At 37.9% G+C, this 16,909-nt stretch overlaps 1 protein-coding gene across 3 annotated transcripts in view; it reads right to left on the reverse strand.

Moving 5' to 3' along the window:
• Positions 1-16,909, reverse strand: part of LMBRD1 (LMBR1 domain containing 1) — a 90,944-nt gene that overhangs the window by 11,197 nt on the left and 62,838 nt on the right. For 2 of the 3 annotated variants that reach the window (XM_072857827.1, XM_072857824.1), the window contains 3 exons: positions 15,770-15,874; positions 14,370-14,519; positions 7,300-7,378 (listed from right to left, as the gene is read on the reverse strand). In XM_072857827.1, coding sequence (XP_072713928.1) covers positions 7,300-7,378; positions 14,370-14,519; positions 15,770-15,874 — 334 coding nt within the window. Of the gene's footprint in view, positions 1-1,511; positions 1,636-7,299; positions 7,379-14,369; positions 14,520-15,769; positions 15,875-16,909 lie in introns of those variants that run through there. The other variant, XM_072857826.1, reaches the window with a different exon arrangement.

Raw genomic sequence — 16,909 nt, forward strand, 5'->3', positions numbered from 1 at the left:
CTAAAGGCAACAATTCTTATTTTAAAGACATAGCTATTGATAAACTTTGAAGGCAATACCCTAGGGATGAACATGGATGCAAGATTCCAGAAGGCAAGCAATCAATGGACAGCATAACCTGTCATTTTCATTCTAATCAAAACACTTTCCATTAGCTACCTACCACACTTTCCAGCATCACCTTGGTACAAGCTTTAACTTTCAAGGAGAAGTCTAAACTAGTGTAACTACATTACACCACTTGACCTTCAATGTTAACTTCTTTTCTGTCATGTCCTTTCTACTTGCCTCATACTGTCTTTAGCTTACCACTTAAGAAGGATGTCTGTCCTGTGTGAGAAGGATTCATTGTTTTCTTCATCCTGAGATCATGCTACATGGAAGAGAATTTGCAGGATGGGGAGAAAGATATTTTAACAGATTTATCTTGACCTCTTAATATCCTTACACAGAGTACCTCATATTCCGTCCTTAGACAGAAGTATTTATAGCCAGCTAACACTCAAAGAAGCATTTGACTAAGTAGGGCAACTTTCAGTGCTGGAATGCCTTACTTATTCTCTGTAGAACAAAACCAGTTATGAATATCATTAAAGAGTCAAACTGAAAGGACCCAATGCCAAATTCTTTTAAATAAGAAGTTGGATGCAAATTAGTGATGTTCTCATTAATAATGCTCTGAAAACAATGGCTTCCTTCCCATCCTTTCCCATCTTCTGCCTCCTTCAGATACATGATTTGTGATACAATTGACTAATCCAGTCAGGTTTCTCTCACAGTTCAGACAGGATTTGCCCAGTCCAATATCATTCATCCAACCTAGCTGCAGAATGTGTCCTAGGCAATGAAAGAGACCATCTTCATGAACTGATCCTTTCTAATTCTATTGGGCAAGCCATATTTGAAGATGGACAGGAAACATCTGTATGCAGCTTCACCAGCTGTAGTTACAGGCTGCTGTCTAAGTTTTCTGCATGGCTGTTCTTGAGCATGTTGCGTAGTAAATTCATCAGCTGTTTGTACCAAGATAGAAAGATGATTTGATTACCCCAGCAGAAGCAGCTCCCAACATTTCATTTTAAATATTTCCAATACCTGTTGTAATTCGTGTTTCTCAGTGATGAAAAGATTTGGTAGCATTGCTATTTATAGAGACCAAATATGATGCCTTCTTTTGGTAAGAGAACTGCCTTTATTAAAAGGCATTTTGTAGACAAAGTGTTGATAGGTTTCTTACTCAAAGGGGTTCTTACACTGGGTTCATTACTTCCTTTTAAGAATGGATGCATACCCCTCTATCCTTTGTAAGGAGCTTCAACTCTTATTCCAAAGTACTGATAATATCAGAGCATCACTTTACTGTTGGGCTTAAATCCAACAGAAAATAGAACTAGGATGCTGATCCAAGAAAAGAATATGCAATTGCTTTACTGCTAAACTTTACTCGCCTTTGACACGGTTTCCCACAGCATTCTCCTGGAGAAACTGGCTGCTCATGGCTTGGACGGGTGTACTCTTCGCTGGGTTAAGAACTGGCTGGATGGCTGGGCCCAAAGACTGGTGGTGAATGGAGTTTACTCCAGTTGGCGGCAGGTCACAAGTGGTGTTCCCCAGGGCTCTGTGTTGGGGCCAGTTCTGTTAATATATTTATCAGTTATCTGGATGAGGGGATCAAGTGCACCCTCAGTAAGTTTGCAGATGACACCAAGTTGTGCGGGAGTGTTGATCTGCTTGAGGGTAGGAAGGTTCTACAGAGGGACCTGGACAGGCTGGATCGATGGGCCGAGGTCAATTGTATGAGGTTCAACAAGGCTGAGTGCCAGGTCCTGCACTTGGGCCACAGCAACCCCATGCAACGCTACAGGCTTGGGGCAGAGTGCCTGGAAAGCTGCCTGGCAGAAAAGGACCTGGGGGTCTTGGTTGACAGCCACCTGAATGTGAGCCAGCAGTGTGCCCAGGTGGCCAAGAAAGCCAATGGCATCCTGGCTTGTATCAACAATAGTGTGGCCAGCAGGACTAGGGAAGTGATCATGCCCCTGTACTCGGCACGGGTGAGGCTGCACCTCGACTACTGTGTTCAGTTTTGGGCCCCTCACTACAAGACAGACATTGAGGTGCTGGAGCGTGTCCAGAGAAGGGCAACAAAACTGGTGAAGGGTCTAGAGCACAAGTCTGATGGGGAGCAGCTGAGGGAACTGGGGTTGTTTAGCCTGGAGAAAAGGAGGCTGAGGGGAGACCTTATTGTTCTCTACAACTACCTGAAAGGAGGTTGTAGAGAGGTGGGTGTCAGTCTCTTCTCCCAGGCAACAAGTGATAGGACAAGAGGAAATGGCCTCAAGTTGCACCAGGGGAGGTTTAGACTGGATATTAGGAAATTTTACTTCACTGAAAGGGTTATGAAGCATTGGAACAGGCTGCCCAGGGAAGTGGTTGAGTCCCCATCCCTGGAAGTATTTAAAAGATGTTTGGATGAGGTGCTTAGGGACACGGTATAGTGGTGATCTTGGTAGTGTTAGGTTTACGGTTGGACTTGATCTTAAAGGTCTTTTCCAACCTATACGATTCTGTGATTCTGTAAACTCCTTTTAACATTTTGTAGTGTTTAGTAAATGCAGCCTCTTCTCTCTCCAGTTATGATCTCTTTGTGGGAGAAGAGGGGTAGTTCAGAGCAACTCATATCTGTCCACAGTGGTGGGGTGCAAAAAAGAGTGTAGGAATTGATGTTTCTTCAACTGCGCATCCATTAACAAAATACTGCAGAAAGATTTACGGCACTCTTAGCTATTCATACTATTTACAGCTGCCAAACAGGGCTTTCTGCAGTCAAACACATACTATTGTGCTTATTTATATTGAGTTCTCATGATTATAGAGGACTTTAGTAGTGTTATAGGTATAAGTACTGAAAAAGTATATTCAGGGTAAAGGTAAGGTCATTCAGTAAAATAACCAGAAAATAGATAAAATCCATGCTAAAATCCTCATTTAGGCTCTTTGTGAAACATTTCAACTTTGCAAATTAATTCATTTAAAACCACCATTTGGGAGTGGTGACCTATGGTCATAAAATACTCAATACAAAATTACTAATACTGAAGGTTCTGAGCAACTTGCTTGTGCTTTCACTTTGCATGCCTCCTGGATTTCTCTGAAGGAGAAACAAATATGCTCCTGTTTTGGCATTCATATCTGGGGTTCCTTTCCAGCTTGAACATCTACATCTAATCTTTATTCAGGCTAAAATAAAGCCTGAGGTCTTGCACTTGTTGATTTCCAGCTGACAAGAGTCCTACAAGAAGGCACAGATGTAATTAGCACAGTAAGTCCTGCTCAGTTCAAAGCCTTAGAAATGGAGATAACCTTTTTTCTTCCCACTTCACATGCAGTTGGAGTCAGCACAGGTCTATGCAAGAGGCCCAGGAGATAGACTGTACCCAGCATTTAGCAGGCCTTCGGTAAGGCTCATTTCCCCAGTTAAGGAAATGAAAGAATCCAAGTCAAGGGGGATTCATAGCATGTTCTGCACTTAAAGTGAATGATGCTTAAAAAACCCAACTTTCATGGTTTTCTGGTCTAGAAAGAGGCAGAGAGTGTTTATCAGATCTCATAATTAAGGTTGGGAAAAGTCTTGTATACAGGCTTGCAACTGAGTCATTGCTCATTTACATTAAGTCTCATTAACCCGTTTAGCTAAACCTATACCAAGTTTTCAATGCATTAGTCCAGCTGCAAGAGTCTTAATCACATAACTGAACTCCTTTGCTTGACCTTATGCTCAACTGAACTGGGGACCCAACAGTTCAGTGGGCACTAGTCCTTAAAAACAATGATCACATGAGGTCTTTGCCTGACCGTACCAAACACTGAAAACTAATGCTTGCTTTGTCTACAACAAATATATTAAATTTGCTGCTCCAAAAGACCATTTAAAAAGCTTTTAAAAAGTCTATGTTAACCAGAACAAGACTTTTGTGTAAGATGTTTAAATGTAACTAAGAAAAGGTACTTTGAGTTACAAGATGTAGCCTGCTCTATTACTTTTGGGCTTCTGTTCTGGTTCATGTAGTTATACTATCATGGTCTCTGGCATTCAGTATAAAGCAGATTCACCTCCTGCATACTAGGAGTAAATACAGACAAGCTTTGCTGCAGGAAAGCAGACAATACAATGCTAAAATGCCATGAATTATGTATTTAACCATAAATAGTTAAGAGTGTGGTTTTTATAAGATTGTATTTTAACTGCCTTATGTTTCTTCAGAAAGTGTAATTGTCCTTTTCATCAAGTCAAACACAGGTTTGAAACATATATAGAAAACACTGCCCATTAAAGCCTGAAGTTTTAACAATATTGAAGTTACTGAGAGTATTAGTTGCTACAACAAGATCAGATCAGGTCTCTTCTACCATCTCAGAAAGAAAAAAATATCCTTAGAGTAAGTAGAGATCGTATATACAACATCTGAGTATTCAATAAAACAGAGCAGATTGCTATAAGCTTATCTATCAGCACAGCCATTAAAAGGTCATAGTTTGTTTTATGTTTAAGGAAAAGCACCTGCTGAATTAATTCGTTTTAAATAAAACAAAATAAAGTAAGTGCTGAGAAGACAGATCAGTATTTGCATTTAGTTGCAGTTCAGTGGTTTAGGATAAAATCATAGTACCAGAGAAGTTAATAAAAAAAATACAAGTGCTTGGCCAACCTTTATCTTAACTTGACGTTAGTTGCATCTATTTTTGCTCTGTGTCTAGTATCCTTAAAAACAGGATAAATTGTATTTAAAAATCTAGTTCCTACCTTCAAAATAAATTTCACTTGTCAGTATATTCTATCTGATCACGGAGCAGCATCTACAACATTTATTTTCATTACTTTTCATTACCAGGTATTAAAAGTGGCAGGTATTCCAAGGCAAGCATTACATTTCCACTTTCTACAATTGACTGGATGAAACAGTGAATAAAGTGTTTTCATTAATGCAGCTTTAAGTTTTAAGCATCACAAAATAAACTTTTCTTTCATTTATAAAAACACTTTAATGGCCTGACTGTATTTGTAGTTAATAGAACTCCACTATAGCCTTTTGATCACATTAACCTTCACATTTAAGAAATATCCATCCATCTTCTACTTACACTAGGCTAGCATAGGACAGCATATCAATACCTTCTCTGTCTCTTTCCTATTAAGAAATGAGAACATGACTCAGATACCCAGCGCAACAACACATTAATGATGGCAAACCAAAGCCATCATTTACACAGGCTGACTCTTGTGTTCAACACATCAGAACACTAGTTTTAAGCATCAGCTATATTGTTTCCATTGATCAAAGCAAATTAGGAAAAAAATCATGCAAAGTATTCAAAGTACTCAAAAATATCACCAAGCATAGGTGGGATTTAGGAAGTTTATTTCAGTCCAACCCCAGTTCCTACAATTAAGCAACAAAGTCTGAGGAAATCAGACTATTTGAATTTCTCCCAGAAAAGTCAAGACTAATGAGCTTATCGATGCCAGTGAGTATATTCTTCTCCCAGCAAATACTAGCCAAGCCAAGAAGCTGTTTACAAGAAACAAAGATCTGTACAACCTGCTCAAAGTGATGTCATTTTGAAAGATGACAGATTTTGCTCTTCTAAACTCTGCCACAGAACAGTTTCTATTTTTAATCACAAAAAATATGGCAGCTTAAATATGAATTGAATAATTACATTTGTCAAAATATCAAAACACTTAAAAGTGCATTAAGTCTAAAAATAGCCATCAAAAATAAGTGTGGCTAAATAATTTACCTGAAGTATGGAGAAGACAGAAGAAAAATCAATCCCCCTTGGAAAATTACATGAACCACCAGGAATAAGACTAACACCTACATACTAAATTTGAAGATAAGTTCAAATACAAGGGGACCACCTTGCAAAAGAGACCACAGCCTCACAGATCGGCAACAACTAACTAATGGTCCAGTTATCTCCACTAGAACAAAAATTGTTTAAAATTAAATATTATCTTTCCCAGTAACATAAGTAGGAAGAAAACCTGAGGAGCTGCTAAGATCTTCTAGAAGCGTAGTCAGAATTCAGTAGTTACAGACTACTGATAAGATGAGAATACAGGACAACTATTTATCTTTTCTACCAATTAACAAACACTGTCAAGCCTTTCTATAAGTATATAAATGCATATATAATTCAACTCCTTTTTATACAGAGGAGCTGAAAGTTTGCCAGAGTGAGAACAATTGAGAGCTTCAGCCTGAAAAAATCTGGAACATTTTAAAGGCCATAAATCTTTTGCTGAGATCAATTTTTTAAACAAGACACCAAAGCAATCAATAAAATTGATGGTGACCTTAAACAGCAGTATTGGTATTGCAATGGCTAGTGCAATTCAAACTGCAAAAAATGTTTGTATGCAGAGGGAAAGGAAGGGGAAAGGCAGCATTGTAAAAAAACAAATCCAGCATGATTTAGATTAGCTTGTTTTTTTAATGAAATCAGGCTAAAACTCATTCCCAGTTTTACCCAACTTTTATTTAATCTTTATTCCTCTATGAAATGTTACCCTTCTCAAAAAAATTCAACAGTAAGGTCTGCATAGATGGGAAGTCAAGGAAAGCTCCACAATTAGCCATCTGCTTGCTAGTCACTATTCACAGCTCCAGAATATCCACAATACATCTTCTGCCCAAATAACTGGTCAAAAAGGGATGGTTAACACAGATGAGCAAGAGGTGTTATACTGGGTGTTATAGGGAATAATAAATTAAGAGTAAGAGGATTACAGGAAAATAGCTTAACATGCCAAGTTACACTGGTATTGTTGCTCATGGAACTGCTCATATTCACATCTTAATAAAAATTGCAGAATTCTCTTATCTGTAAAGTTGCACTGAGAAATTCAGAACTTAGCTTTCCTGAGTACATTGTGAAATTTAATAGAATACTTCTCTGTATGTTTGTATGATGAACATATACACTGAAGTGACACTTCAGATGCTAAACTATTCACCAGCTAGGGTTTATTTTTAAGGTCTTCTACATACATGTTAAAGCAAGTGGAAGATTTTAAAGTTAACTGGAATGCATTGTTACACATGGTTTCTACTAAAAATAGTCATTTTTGCAAATGAATTAAATAAGCTGTAGCCAAGCTGTTTTCTGGGTATAGCTATACATCAAAGCTTCATATTAGACCAAAGCAAGTTAAAGCCATGAAGAGACTGAGCTGCTTATTGCAGCTGAGCATGCACATGCAACATAGGAAATACAAGAAAAATTAATCTATCTTACCTTCAGGTGCATCTGCATCACAGTCTTTAGATACAAATGTTGTCACATTCCTTGGCTGGCCATCAGTTGTCTTATTACTCTGTGTTATAAGTAAAGAAAATTAGTACACTAGTCTACCAGCAATGGCCTTCCATACACAATGATAGTCCCTGAAAGAAACATCTCCCAGTAAATTAATTTTATAAAAAAAGACTGACAAACCTCTTATAATATTCAAAATTATTAAGATTGTTTTTGAACAGTATATGCAGAGTAAGCTGTAAGTGGCACAACATGAACATTTTAATATGCTTTCATTTAGTAAAAATTAATAGCTTGTGTTCTTTTTGAAGACTCATGAAAAATAAAAACTTCTTCTCTGAAATTAAATGTTTTAACTGTGCATAAAATGATTTTGGAGTTTGACTCTGGTGATGAAGATATCATGGAAGTGTTAGGCTTGCATGATGATACCGAATACAGTTTACTTCTGGTCTAAAAGCCAGATGATAGTATCCAATATACTTAGGTAGCCAGAGTGGAGGAAGACAAATTATGCTGAAGTGAACTATTGAAAACCTAGATATTCCTGTTTAAATGTCTCAAATCTTCACAAAACTGACCCTTTCAGAGACCACATGAGCTCTTATGTACCACACTTACTTTTGAATAATCAGTGAATAATTTTAGCAAAGTCCAATGCAAATCCTTTGTACTACATTGATTTCTCTATAGACTAACTCACTTCAAAGGGTCTCACATCTATTGTACTTACTTTCACCCCCATGACTTCCTAAACAGGAAGCTCTCTAAAGAAATCAGTAAGGGTCAACACCTTTTCTCCTTCAGGCTGAAGAAAACATGTCCCTTAAAACCTACCAGAAATCGGTACAGACTGGCACACAAAACTAAATGATTCTCTTGACAACTTAATTGACAGAGTTTATCAATATTAAGTAAATTCAGCTTCCACTCCAAACATTCAAGAAAAAACAATGAAGTGTCTACCCTAAAAAGCATCAGTTTGTATGAACAGTTAACTTAATTTCATGCAAACACATGGAAGCGTGGAGATCACTACTGCTTAGAAGAAACTGATCCAAAATGAGTATGATTAGGCACAGGAACCAGAAATTAAAGTGGAACCAAAAGTAAGAGGACAATGTGTAGATAGAAACAATAGAATAAGAACAGAAGAATGAAATTTCAATTACTCAGTGTACATTTAGCAGTGGTCCAGCTCCAGGAGGTATTCCAGCTGGCTGTCACCACTACAGCTTACACTGCTCATAGAGAGTGCTTCTTTCAAAAGAACAGCATTATACATTGTACAATTACACAGGGGCATACAAAAAGCACAGAACAATCAGAATCTTGCCGTTTCAAAATTTTGTCTTCCTTATCTTTATTCATTTTCATTTTAAAGTAGTACGAATTTAAAATACAACGTGCAACAATAGCTAGACCTGGGGGTTTCCTTTGATAACATCTATGCTTTTTTTCCAGGTCTGATATCATTCTTGTTCTCCATGAACACTCCTGTAATTTAAGACTTCTGACATATCTGGATTCAACTCTAAATGCTTTCCACAAACTCAAGGCACTGGGGTTTACCTTCAAGTCATAAAACCAGCCTCTCTTTCCCTAGCAATCCTTTCTTTCCTCCTGCACAAGGCAAAACCTTGTAAAGGTCCACTGAAAGTTTCCTACCTTTTCACAAAACAGACATGGAAAAAAATGAAATTTATTCCAAAACAGAGATACAAAGTAAAGCATTTCATGGTATTAACCCTTCCTAATAAAAGTTAGGAGCCACATTTGCCATGCTAAGAGGAACGGTAATCTCATCAGCTGAACAGAATCTTCATTTTTACATAGCTAGGATTTCTAACATTCAAATTTTAAGATTCTTTAATATATAAGTAGCACTACACAAAGCAAATACAGAAGTATTAAAAAAGCAAAAGTAGTCTCATACAAAGCTAACTCACACAGAAAATTAAGTTGGAAGTTATTACTTGTATTAAAGGATTAACTAAAAACTAACAATATTTATGGTAAGACTCAGCAAGAGTTCAGTATCACTTCATCCAGTGCAAGAAATTAAAGAGAAAACCCCCACACCTTTGCCAGCACAAAATTGGTTTCCACATACTAGAACTCTTCCAAGCAGGTCCCTGAACAGGCCAAAACCTGCTCTCCTGAGTCCAGGGTTGTGATCCTACTATTTGCCCTGTTCTCTCCTCTTCAGATCCTGAACTTTCACCATCTCACTTGGCTCACTGCAGCCAAGACTGCCCTTGATCACTTCTTCCTTGTTTTCAGCACAAAGTCCAAGACAGCATCTCCCTACTTCAGCTCCTCAATTGCCTGTGTCAGGAAGTTGTCATCAGTGCACTCCAGAAGCCTCCTGGATTGCTTGTGCTTGATCAACTGTGTTGCTTTTCCAGCAGATACCTGGGTGGCTCAAGCCTCCTATGAGGACCAGGGACTGTGAACATGAAGTTACTTACAGGCGTCTTATGGGATCATCTGCTACTTCCTCCTGATCAGGCAGCCTGTAGCAGACAATATCACTCATGCTGATCTGCCCTCTAATCCTAACCGATAAGCACTTAGCTGGCTTATCCATCCCAAGGCAAAATTCTACACATTCCCACTGCTCTCTCACATAAAGGTCAACTCTCCCTACTGGCCATCCCAGCCTGTCTCTCAGAGCCCACACCTATCCATGGCAACATTCCAGTTGTGTGAGCTATTTACCACATCTCTAATCCCAGTGAGACTGTAGATCTGCAACTGCATGCAAACTCCTCCTTTGTTTCCCCTGCTGCGTGCATTAGTATTCAGGCACTTCAGAGGCACCCGAGTTGTGCTGATTTCCCAGAAAAGGTTGAGACCTTTGCTTTTAATGCTGTCATCTCAGCACTTTTGTATTAGCAGAGAGCCCCTTTTGCTCTGCAGGGCATGGAGAAAATGACTGGACATGGAAAGATGCATAAGTGACAGCAGAGATATGTCTACAGAACAATTCCTCAAAATAATTTACTTCGCATTACGCAGTAGAGCAGTCAAGTCTCAGACATTTTTAGTATGAGCATTGTCAGAGTAACTCTAGTGTTCCAGTTACCACATCCAGTCCAAAGCTGAAAGCAGGATGTCTCAAGGACAAAGCAGGAGACAAAACCAAGTACAGTAACTCAGTATGTGTGCTTCAAGAGCTGACATTTTGGACACTTAAGGAAATAGCAAGCTACCATATAAAAGGTTAGGTTACAGCCTGTTACACTTACATAATTTGCTCCTGCTTATGTTCAAGATCAAGAACTTAAAGATCTGTTTGTGCACTTGGCCATCTAAGGGATACTTCTGGATTTCTGCTGATGACAACGGAGACACTCAGTGTCCTGCAGCTTAGCTCCACTCCCCTGAATTATCTATGTGAAGGCTGAGGAAGGAAAGTGACTGCTGCTGCTCTGGCCCTCAACCAGGGAAAAGTATCAGTGTCACCTATGGCAAATGCTGGCCTTTTAATTCCTGTCTGGACCAGTCAAATCTTACAGGTCCACCAGGTAGGAACACCAGCAAGCAGCAGTCAGTCTTTCAGATAAATGGAAAAAACTTGGCCTCATTGAATAGAAATAGAAGTTACACTTCAAGTATGGGCAAAGTTACATTTTTCCTACAAAGCAGAGATGAAGGCCTGGACAGAACTCTACCTTTGTGAAAGGCTATGAAAACACTCATGGCTGTTTAGCAGATGTTGCAAAGGTTGTCTTAAGAGATGAAACCAAGCATTCCTTAGTGTTTGAAGAGCTATGAAAATTGACCAAAGCCCTACACTGGGCCTGAGTTGGTAAGGGCACTCTATCCAAGAGAAACTTAACAGAAGTTTCCTACAGATATCATAACTGAAGACACTTTCAATTAACTGGGGACACATGCTTTGAACATCCCAATGGTCAAAGAGTTAAATCAAGTAGCCCAGGTCTAGCTAACGTTAATTGCTTCACAAGACCTCCATTTCTCTACACAGATTCAATTATCAGGAAAAGTCAACAGCACTTCAAAGTAAGTCTTGTCAAGAGTAACAGCCTCCAAAGGAAACAGTTCAAGATTCAAACAGGACTCTAACCTGTCTAATGCATCACTAGATATTTTGGTTACAGATTAGTTTGACAGGTTACTAGATTGGGAATTACTGTAGAGAAAAGAAAAGGGGGGGAAGTGCTCCTCCTACACACTGTCTTTCTGTGAGCCATCAGATTGACATACATGTTTATCAGCCCAATCATCCACTAAGCTGACTTGGAATATTGCTTCTTTATGACTTGGTTCTGTGCAGTGTTGGTTACCAGTGGTGTTACTTTAAATGATGAAATTGACTGTTGTGTGTGAGAAATGAAAATCTAGACTGTCCAAGCAAACTGGTGCACACAACTTCAATCATCAGGAAGCTTGCCATATGCACAAAGTATATGTCCCTTGCCCAGTTCCTGTGTATGTTCCTGGCCACTCCTCGGTTCCATAACAACCAATTCATAACTCTTAAGAACCTCCTCATTGGTAACATCCACAGAAAAAATCTGTTGGTCCTCTTCATTTCTGGAAACCATCTCTCCATTTCAAAATACAAAAGCTTAGCATCCAGTTATCAGGGTAGTCATACACAAAAAATATCTGGTACATTCTGAAAGATTCTTTGAGAGGATGTTGTCCAAAACCCTTGTATTTACTTGGTATGCCAGAGAGGTCCAGATGTAATTTACCAGCATACTCTTTATGCTTCATGTTATTTTAACAATAAAAACAGTTTCTACCCAAGTTACTTTATACACTTTAAACACAGCTCTTTGAAATGGGACCTAAGAAGCTAAAGACCCAGGCTGGCTATCTTTACCATAACATTTTTTTTAATCCTTTAAATTAAAAGCTGTAGCTCTACTCAACCATTCCAGCTAATCCTTCTTGCAGTGCTGACCAGGATTGTATTTCAATAGCTGTTTGAATGACATAAGCACTTCCCTACTGCTATGCTCCATTCTCTTGGCCCTTTTCATTACAAACTACGTATCTATGTTCAGATACTATTTGTCATAACAAACACTTGCAGGTCAGCTGTTTAAGTCCCAATGCCCCTGCCCCCCTCAATATACACACATCTTATTTTACTGAAACATTATCATTTTACTCAAACCAAAACAAACTGCTAGCTACAGCCTTTATTATTTGCTTTCTCTTCAATCTTCCATGTTACCTGCAAGCTTTATCATAAAGCATTCTTTTCTCAGGTCACTGAAAGGCCTAAAGACTAGCTTGGTAGGATCCTTAATGAAATTGTCCTTCCCACCCTTCCACCCACAATGGTTCTGCATTGTAGAGACATACAATCAGTCTACAATATTAAAACAACCAAACAAACAAACCGCCTTTTGCAGGGACTTAAGCTCATAACTAATTCAGATACAGCTATATGATGTTCTAGGCTACATACACAGTAAGTAAATCATGCCAGGAGTTCTACGTAAACTCACCACAGAAGCAAATCGCTTTCCTAAACTGATTTTCAGCTTAGTTTCTTGCTGTTACTACCCTAATTCTGACAAGTTGAGTCAATTTATAGATGCCTAAGCATGTTTATTTTGTATTAGTTATATCTAGCATAAAATCTAATAAAAATGCATTAAACTTCCTAAGTATCAAATATTCAAATCCCCTACAGTGATTCTGTTATTGTGCTTGAACTGATGTAAGGATGACCAGCTTCCCATTACCAGACACAATTTAGATGTCAAGATAGCAGAAAAGTAGCATTTATTGAATGCTTCACTTCCTGCAGTGACAATTCTACCACATCCAAGCAGCACATTTAAGTTGAACAGGTTCCTCTTCTCTAGCATGTTTAACACTACTTCAATTTCTCCTTCTAATCCTTTTGCTCAAAGTATTCTTTGTCTATTCTGTTTAAAGTGAAAGAATTGACAGTGATAAGTTACACATTTTACTAAACATTTTCAGTCGAAGAAGGTTGGTGGGTGATTGTTTTTTTTAAAGCAATGTGTTCTCCTCCCAGAGGCACAGCCTTCTGGAAAACTAACAGAAGTATTCCAAATGCTCAAAGCAGCACCCAATTACTTCAGTCTCATTTAAGTCCCTTCTCCCATCCACTCTGGTGCAATTGTTTTCTTTGTGAAACTTATACTTGAACCCCAAACAGCACACCAAGAAATCTGGACTTCATTGTGCCTGAACATGAGCAACCAGTTCATTATCGGGTTAGTTGTCTACATTTGCAAGATCAGATCTAACAAAGCCTACCCCTGTAGGATACCAGATCTTGGTAAACAGCTGTCCATAAAACCCCTCAAGATGCTTATGATGTGTAACTCTGAACTTCCCCATAAATATACAGGCCTCCACTCAAACTAAGATGAAATACAAGAATTAAAGCCTTCAGGTACAGAAGATGAAAGATTTAAAAAACAAAACCCTGAAGTGCAGAAAAGTGCAATAACAAAAGCAGAGACTGATGTTAACTACTTAATTCTGTAGATTATTTTATAGAACAAGAACTGCAATGAGTTTCACTAAGTTGGACAGTCCAAAGTGTCCGAAGTGTGATCAGTCAGCACATATTCAGCTTCATTCTGATTATCTTCTCCTGTACCAAGTTGTCTTTTTGATTTCTCACAAAATATGCACATAAAAACTATCAACTGCAGAACAACAAAATTGCTTTCAGTCTACAGGCAGCCTTACACACTAAAACTAACCCTCATTGCAGTCACTCAACAACCTAAGCATACCCAGTACAAAATCCAGTGGAAGCTACCAGCTAAGTAGTAAAGCAACATTCAACGTTTTACACTGTCTGAAGATGATCTAGGAATTAAGTTGTGTTATATATAGTACAACCAGTTTCTGGTTTGTGTATTATATCAAGAGACCTACTAGTAGTTAAAAAACCTGGCTACAAAAGAGTCTTCAAAACTGAGAATGGGCCTGGCTTTAAAAATCACTGTAAACAGTACATTTTTGATACAGAAGGCAAGATCTTTTTTTTCTTTTTAAGAATAACTATTACATCTCACCTGTACCAGGTATTTTTGGCTTCCATACATTACATACTGAGGGGCAAGACTGTAGATCATATAACTTGTATGAAGAACTATCAATAGAAGTATCATACAGAGAAACAAGAGGGCTTGAGGTCGAGTTTTTCCTCGTCTGATTTTATAAAGCTAAAAACAGAAAACATACAAATATTAACATAATGAATTTTTTTTTTCTGAAGACATTTAAAATCCTCTTGAATTCAAGTAACAGCTTTAATTCTAATAACAGAAGTGGGAGGCTGCTAAAATTATCCTCTGGCAACTTAATTCCAATGACTCAAAGCAGGTTTTCAGGTGTATTTACCTAAATTTCAAAGCACAGCTATTTAACCAAAGTAGTTGTTGCTTGTATTAATTACCCAGAACATTTATAAACCAGCATTTATTAGCAAGATTTAAATGATGTTGCCTATCACTGATAACAAACTGTGCCTTGGTTTGTCAAAGAATATTGTGTCCTTCAGTCAAGGTTAGGTGTCATCTATCGCTACACCTCTAATCAGATCTAGAAACAGAGGAGAGAGTATTCTCAGGCTCTGAGAAAACTTGCATGCCATATGGTGGCATCTTTTCCACTTTACACTGCGGAGAACAATATAAGCCCTCCTTGTTACCCTGTAGATACCACTCTATTCTGTAATCCCCAAAGGCTCAACCCGAGTACCATATTAGGGTAAAGAAGCTGGCAGCTGAGGGGTAAACGATGGAAGACAAAACCAACATCCAAACTCACAACTCACTGCAAGGACTCAGGGTCACTGTTCACAAGTTTGGGGTGTCACCACATGAAGTGGTGACAGTATTAAACAGAAAGTAAGCACAGAAACAGGGAAATATTTAACCAAGCATGATAGGCATGAATGGCATACTGTTGAATACAAAGTTGCTTTTTCCAATACAGTAATATATTATTTGCATCCTACTTAGATATGCCATATCATTACTGTACTGTTTTATCTCTTATCAAGCTAGATAAACTTGCTTGCCATCTAAAAGGCAAGTCAAGCACGACTGACTGCATGTACATTTCAGATTTTGATCATAAAATTCACTAATACTTCCAGTATATCGGAATCCTATGGCTTTCACTCAGAAAAGTCAGAAGCCAAAGTGCCACTGATTAAACACTTCAGTCAGCTGACTGTATTGCTTAGACTAAAACATCAGTTTATCTGATAACTTAGCAAAATGGAACACCTTTCTAAAGCAGTGAAGATTGTACAATAGGCTTCTAAAACTCATTAGACATACAGACAATGCTATTTGCAACACCCAGTATTTATGAAGCAGTACATAAATAATGACTTTAAATATATTGAATATCACATATGTTAAACATCTTAAGAGTTTAGTTTATAATAGTAAGTCATATTTACCCTTATCCAGAAGAACCATATACCCATATTTCGAATCCCTGCCATTGAAGTGAAGATAAAATACATAACAATAGTTGTAATAAGAATATAATCAAGTGGAAACACCTAAAAACAAACACACATACAGTTAAAAAGACAAGAAAACATTCAAACTAGAAAACAAGCTCTTCCCCCACTTAAAGCTAAATAAGTAGAAACTACTTATAGCATCTGAGGTAGTAAGAGTCCTTCCATTTAAAAGTTTTACACAGCTGGCTCCAAATAGAGCTAATACAGCTTGCTGCTAATAGAGCTTATACAATTAGTTTGGGAAAGCAACTGAGCATTCTTCTTAATTCAAAACTTGCCTTAATTTTGAAGTGTTACACATTTTTAGGCCAAGAAATACTTAATTCTGTTCTGAGAATACATTTAAAAGAAAGTCCACAGTGGCAACAACCATTTTAGGACTGTATAGGCATTCTATTTGTGAATATTTCCGAACATATTTACAGACAAAAACTTGATTTTTACATTTACATTAATAACAGCTTGAGATAATACTGCTGCTGAACATTACTTTTCTCAGTAAACTGCAAGCTTAGGTGTTCAATAATTTTAGAAACCACAGGGAAGCAATGCATTGTGCCAACCCATTATACCAAGAATGTGGAAAGAACTCAAATAGGGGAGAGTAAAGCACTAGCTTACGTTAAGGCTTTTATTTTTCTTAGCGTACCCATGACTGATTGCCAGATTTGTATGTGGCCTTGTTGCCTTCCAACCCTACTGAAGTTAATAGATGTTTGTTCTTATGTAGGGTTTGTTTCAAAGACTAATGCATTACTATAACATATATAACTGCAGAGAGTGTAATATATCTTTCAAGGTGCAATAAATGTATTAAAAAGCAAAAAAGTGCATTCACTTCACTTAAGGGGTATAACCTATCAAGTACACAAGCAACTAGAATGTAAGTAGGGCATGGGAGAAAATTGCTTTTATTCTGTGCATGACAACTACAAGTGATGTCATTCTTCATTGCCACTATGTTCTCATCAGATAAGAGTTAGTTTCAAGCACCACCTTCCTCCAGCAACTGGCTTCCATCCACCCAAGATTTTCATATCAGTATCTAATAACTACAAGATTAACAAGGAA

Source organism: Ciconia boyciana, chromosome 3, assembly GCF_034638445.1.
Source record: "Ciconia boyciana chromosome 3, ASM3463844v1, whole genome shotgun sequence".
NCBI classification, from domain to species: Eukaryota; Metazoa; Chordata; class Aves; order Ciconiiformes; family Ciconiidae; genus Ciconia; species Ciconia boyciana.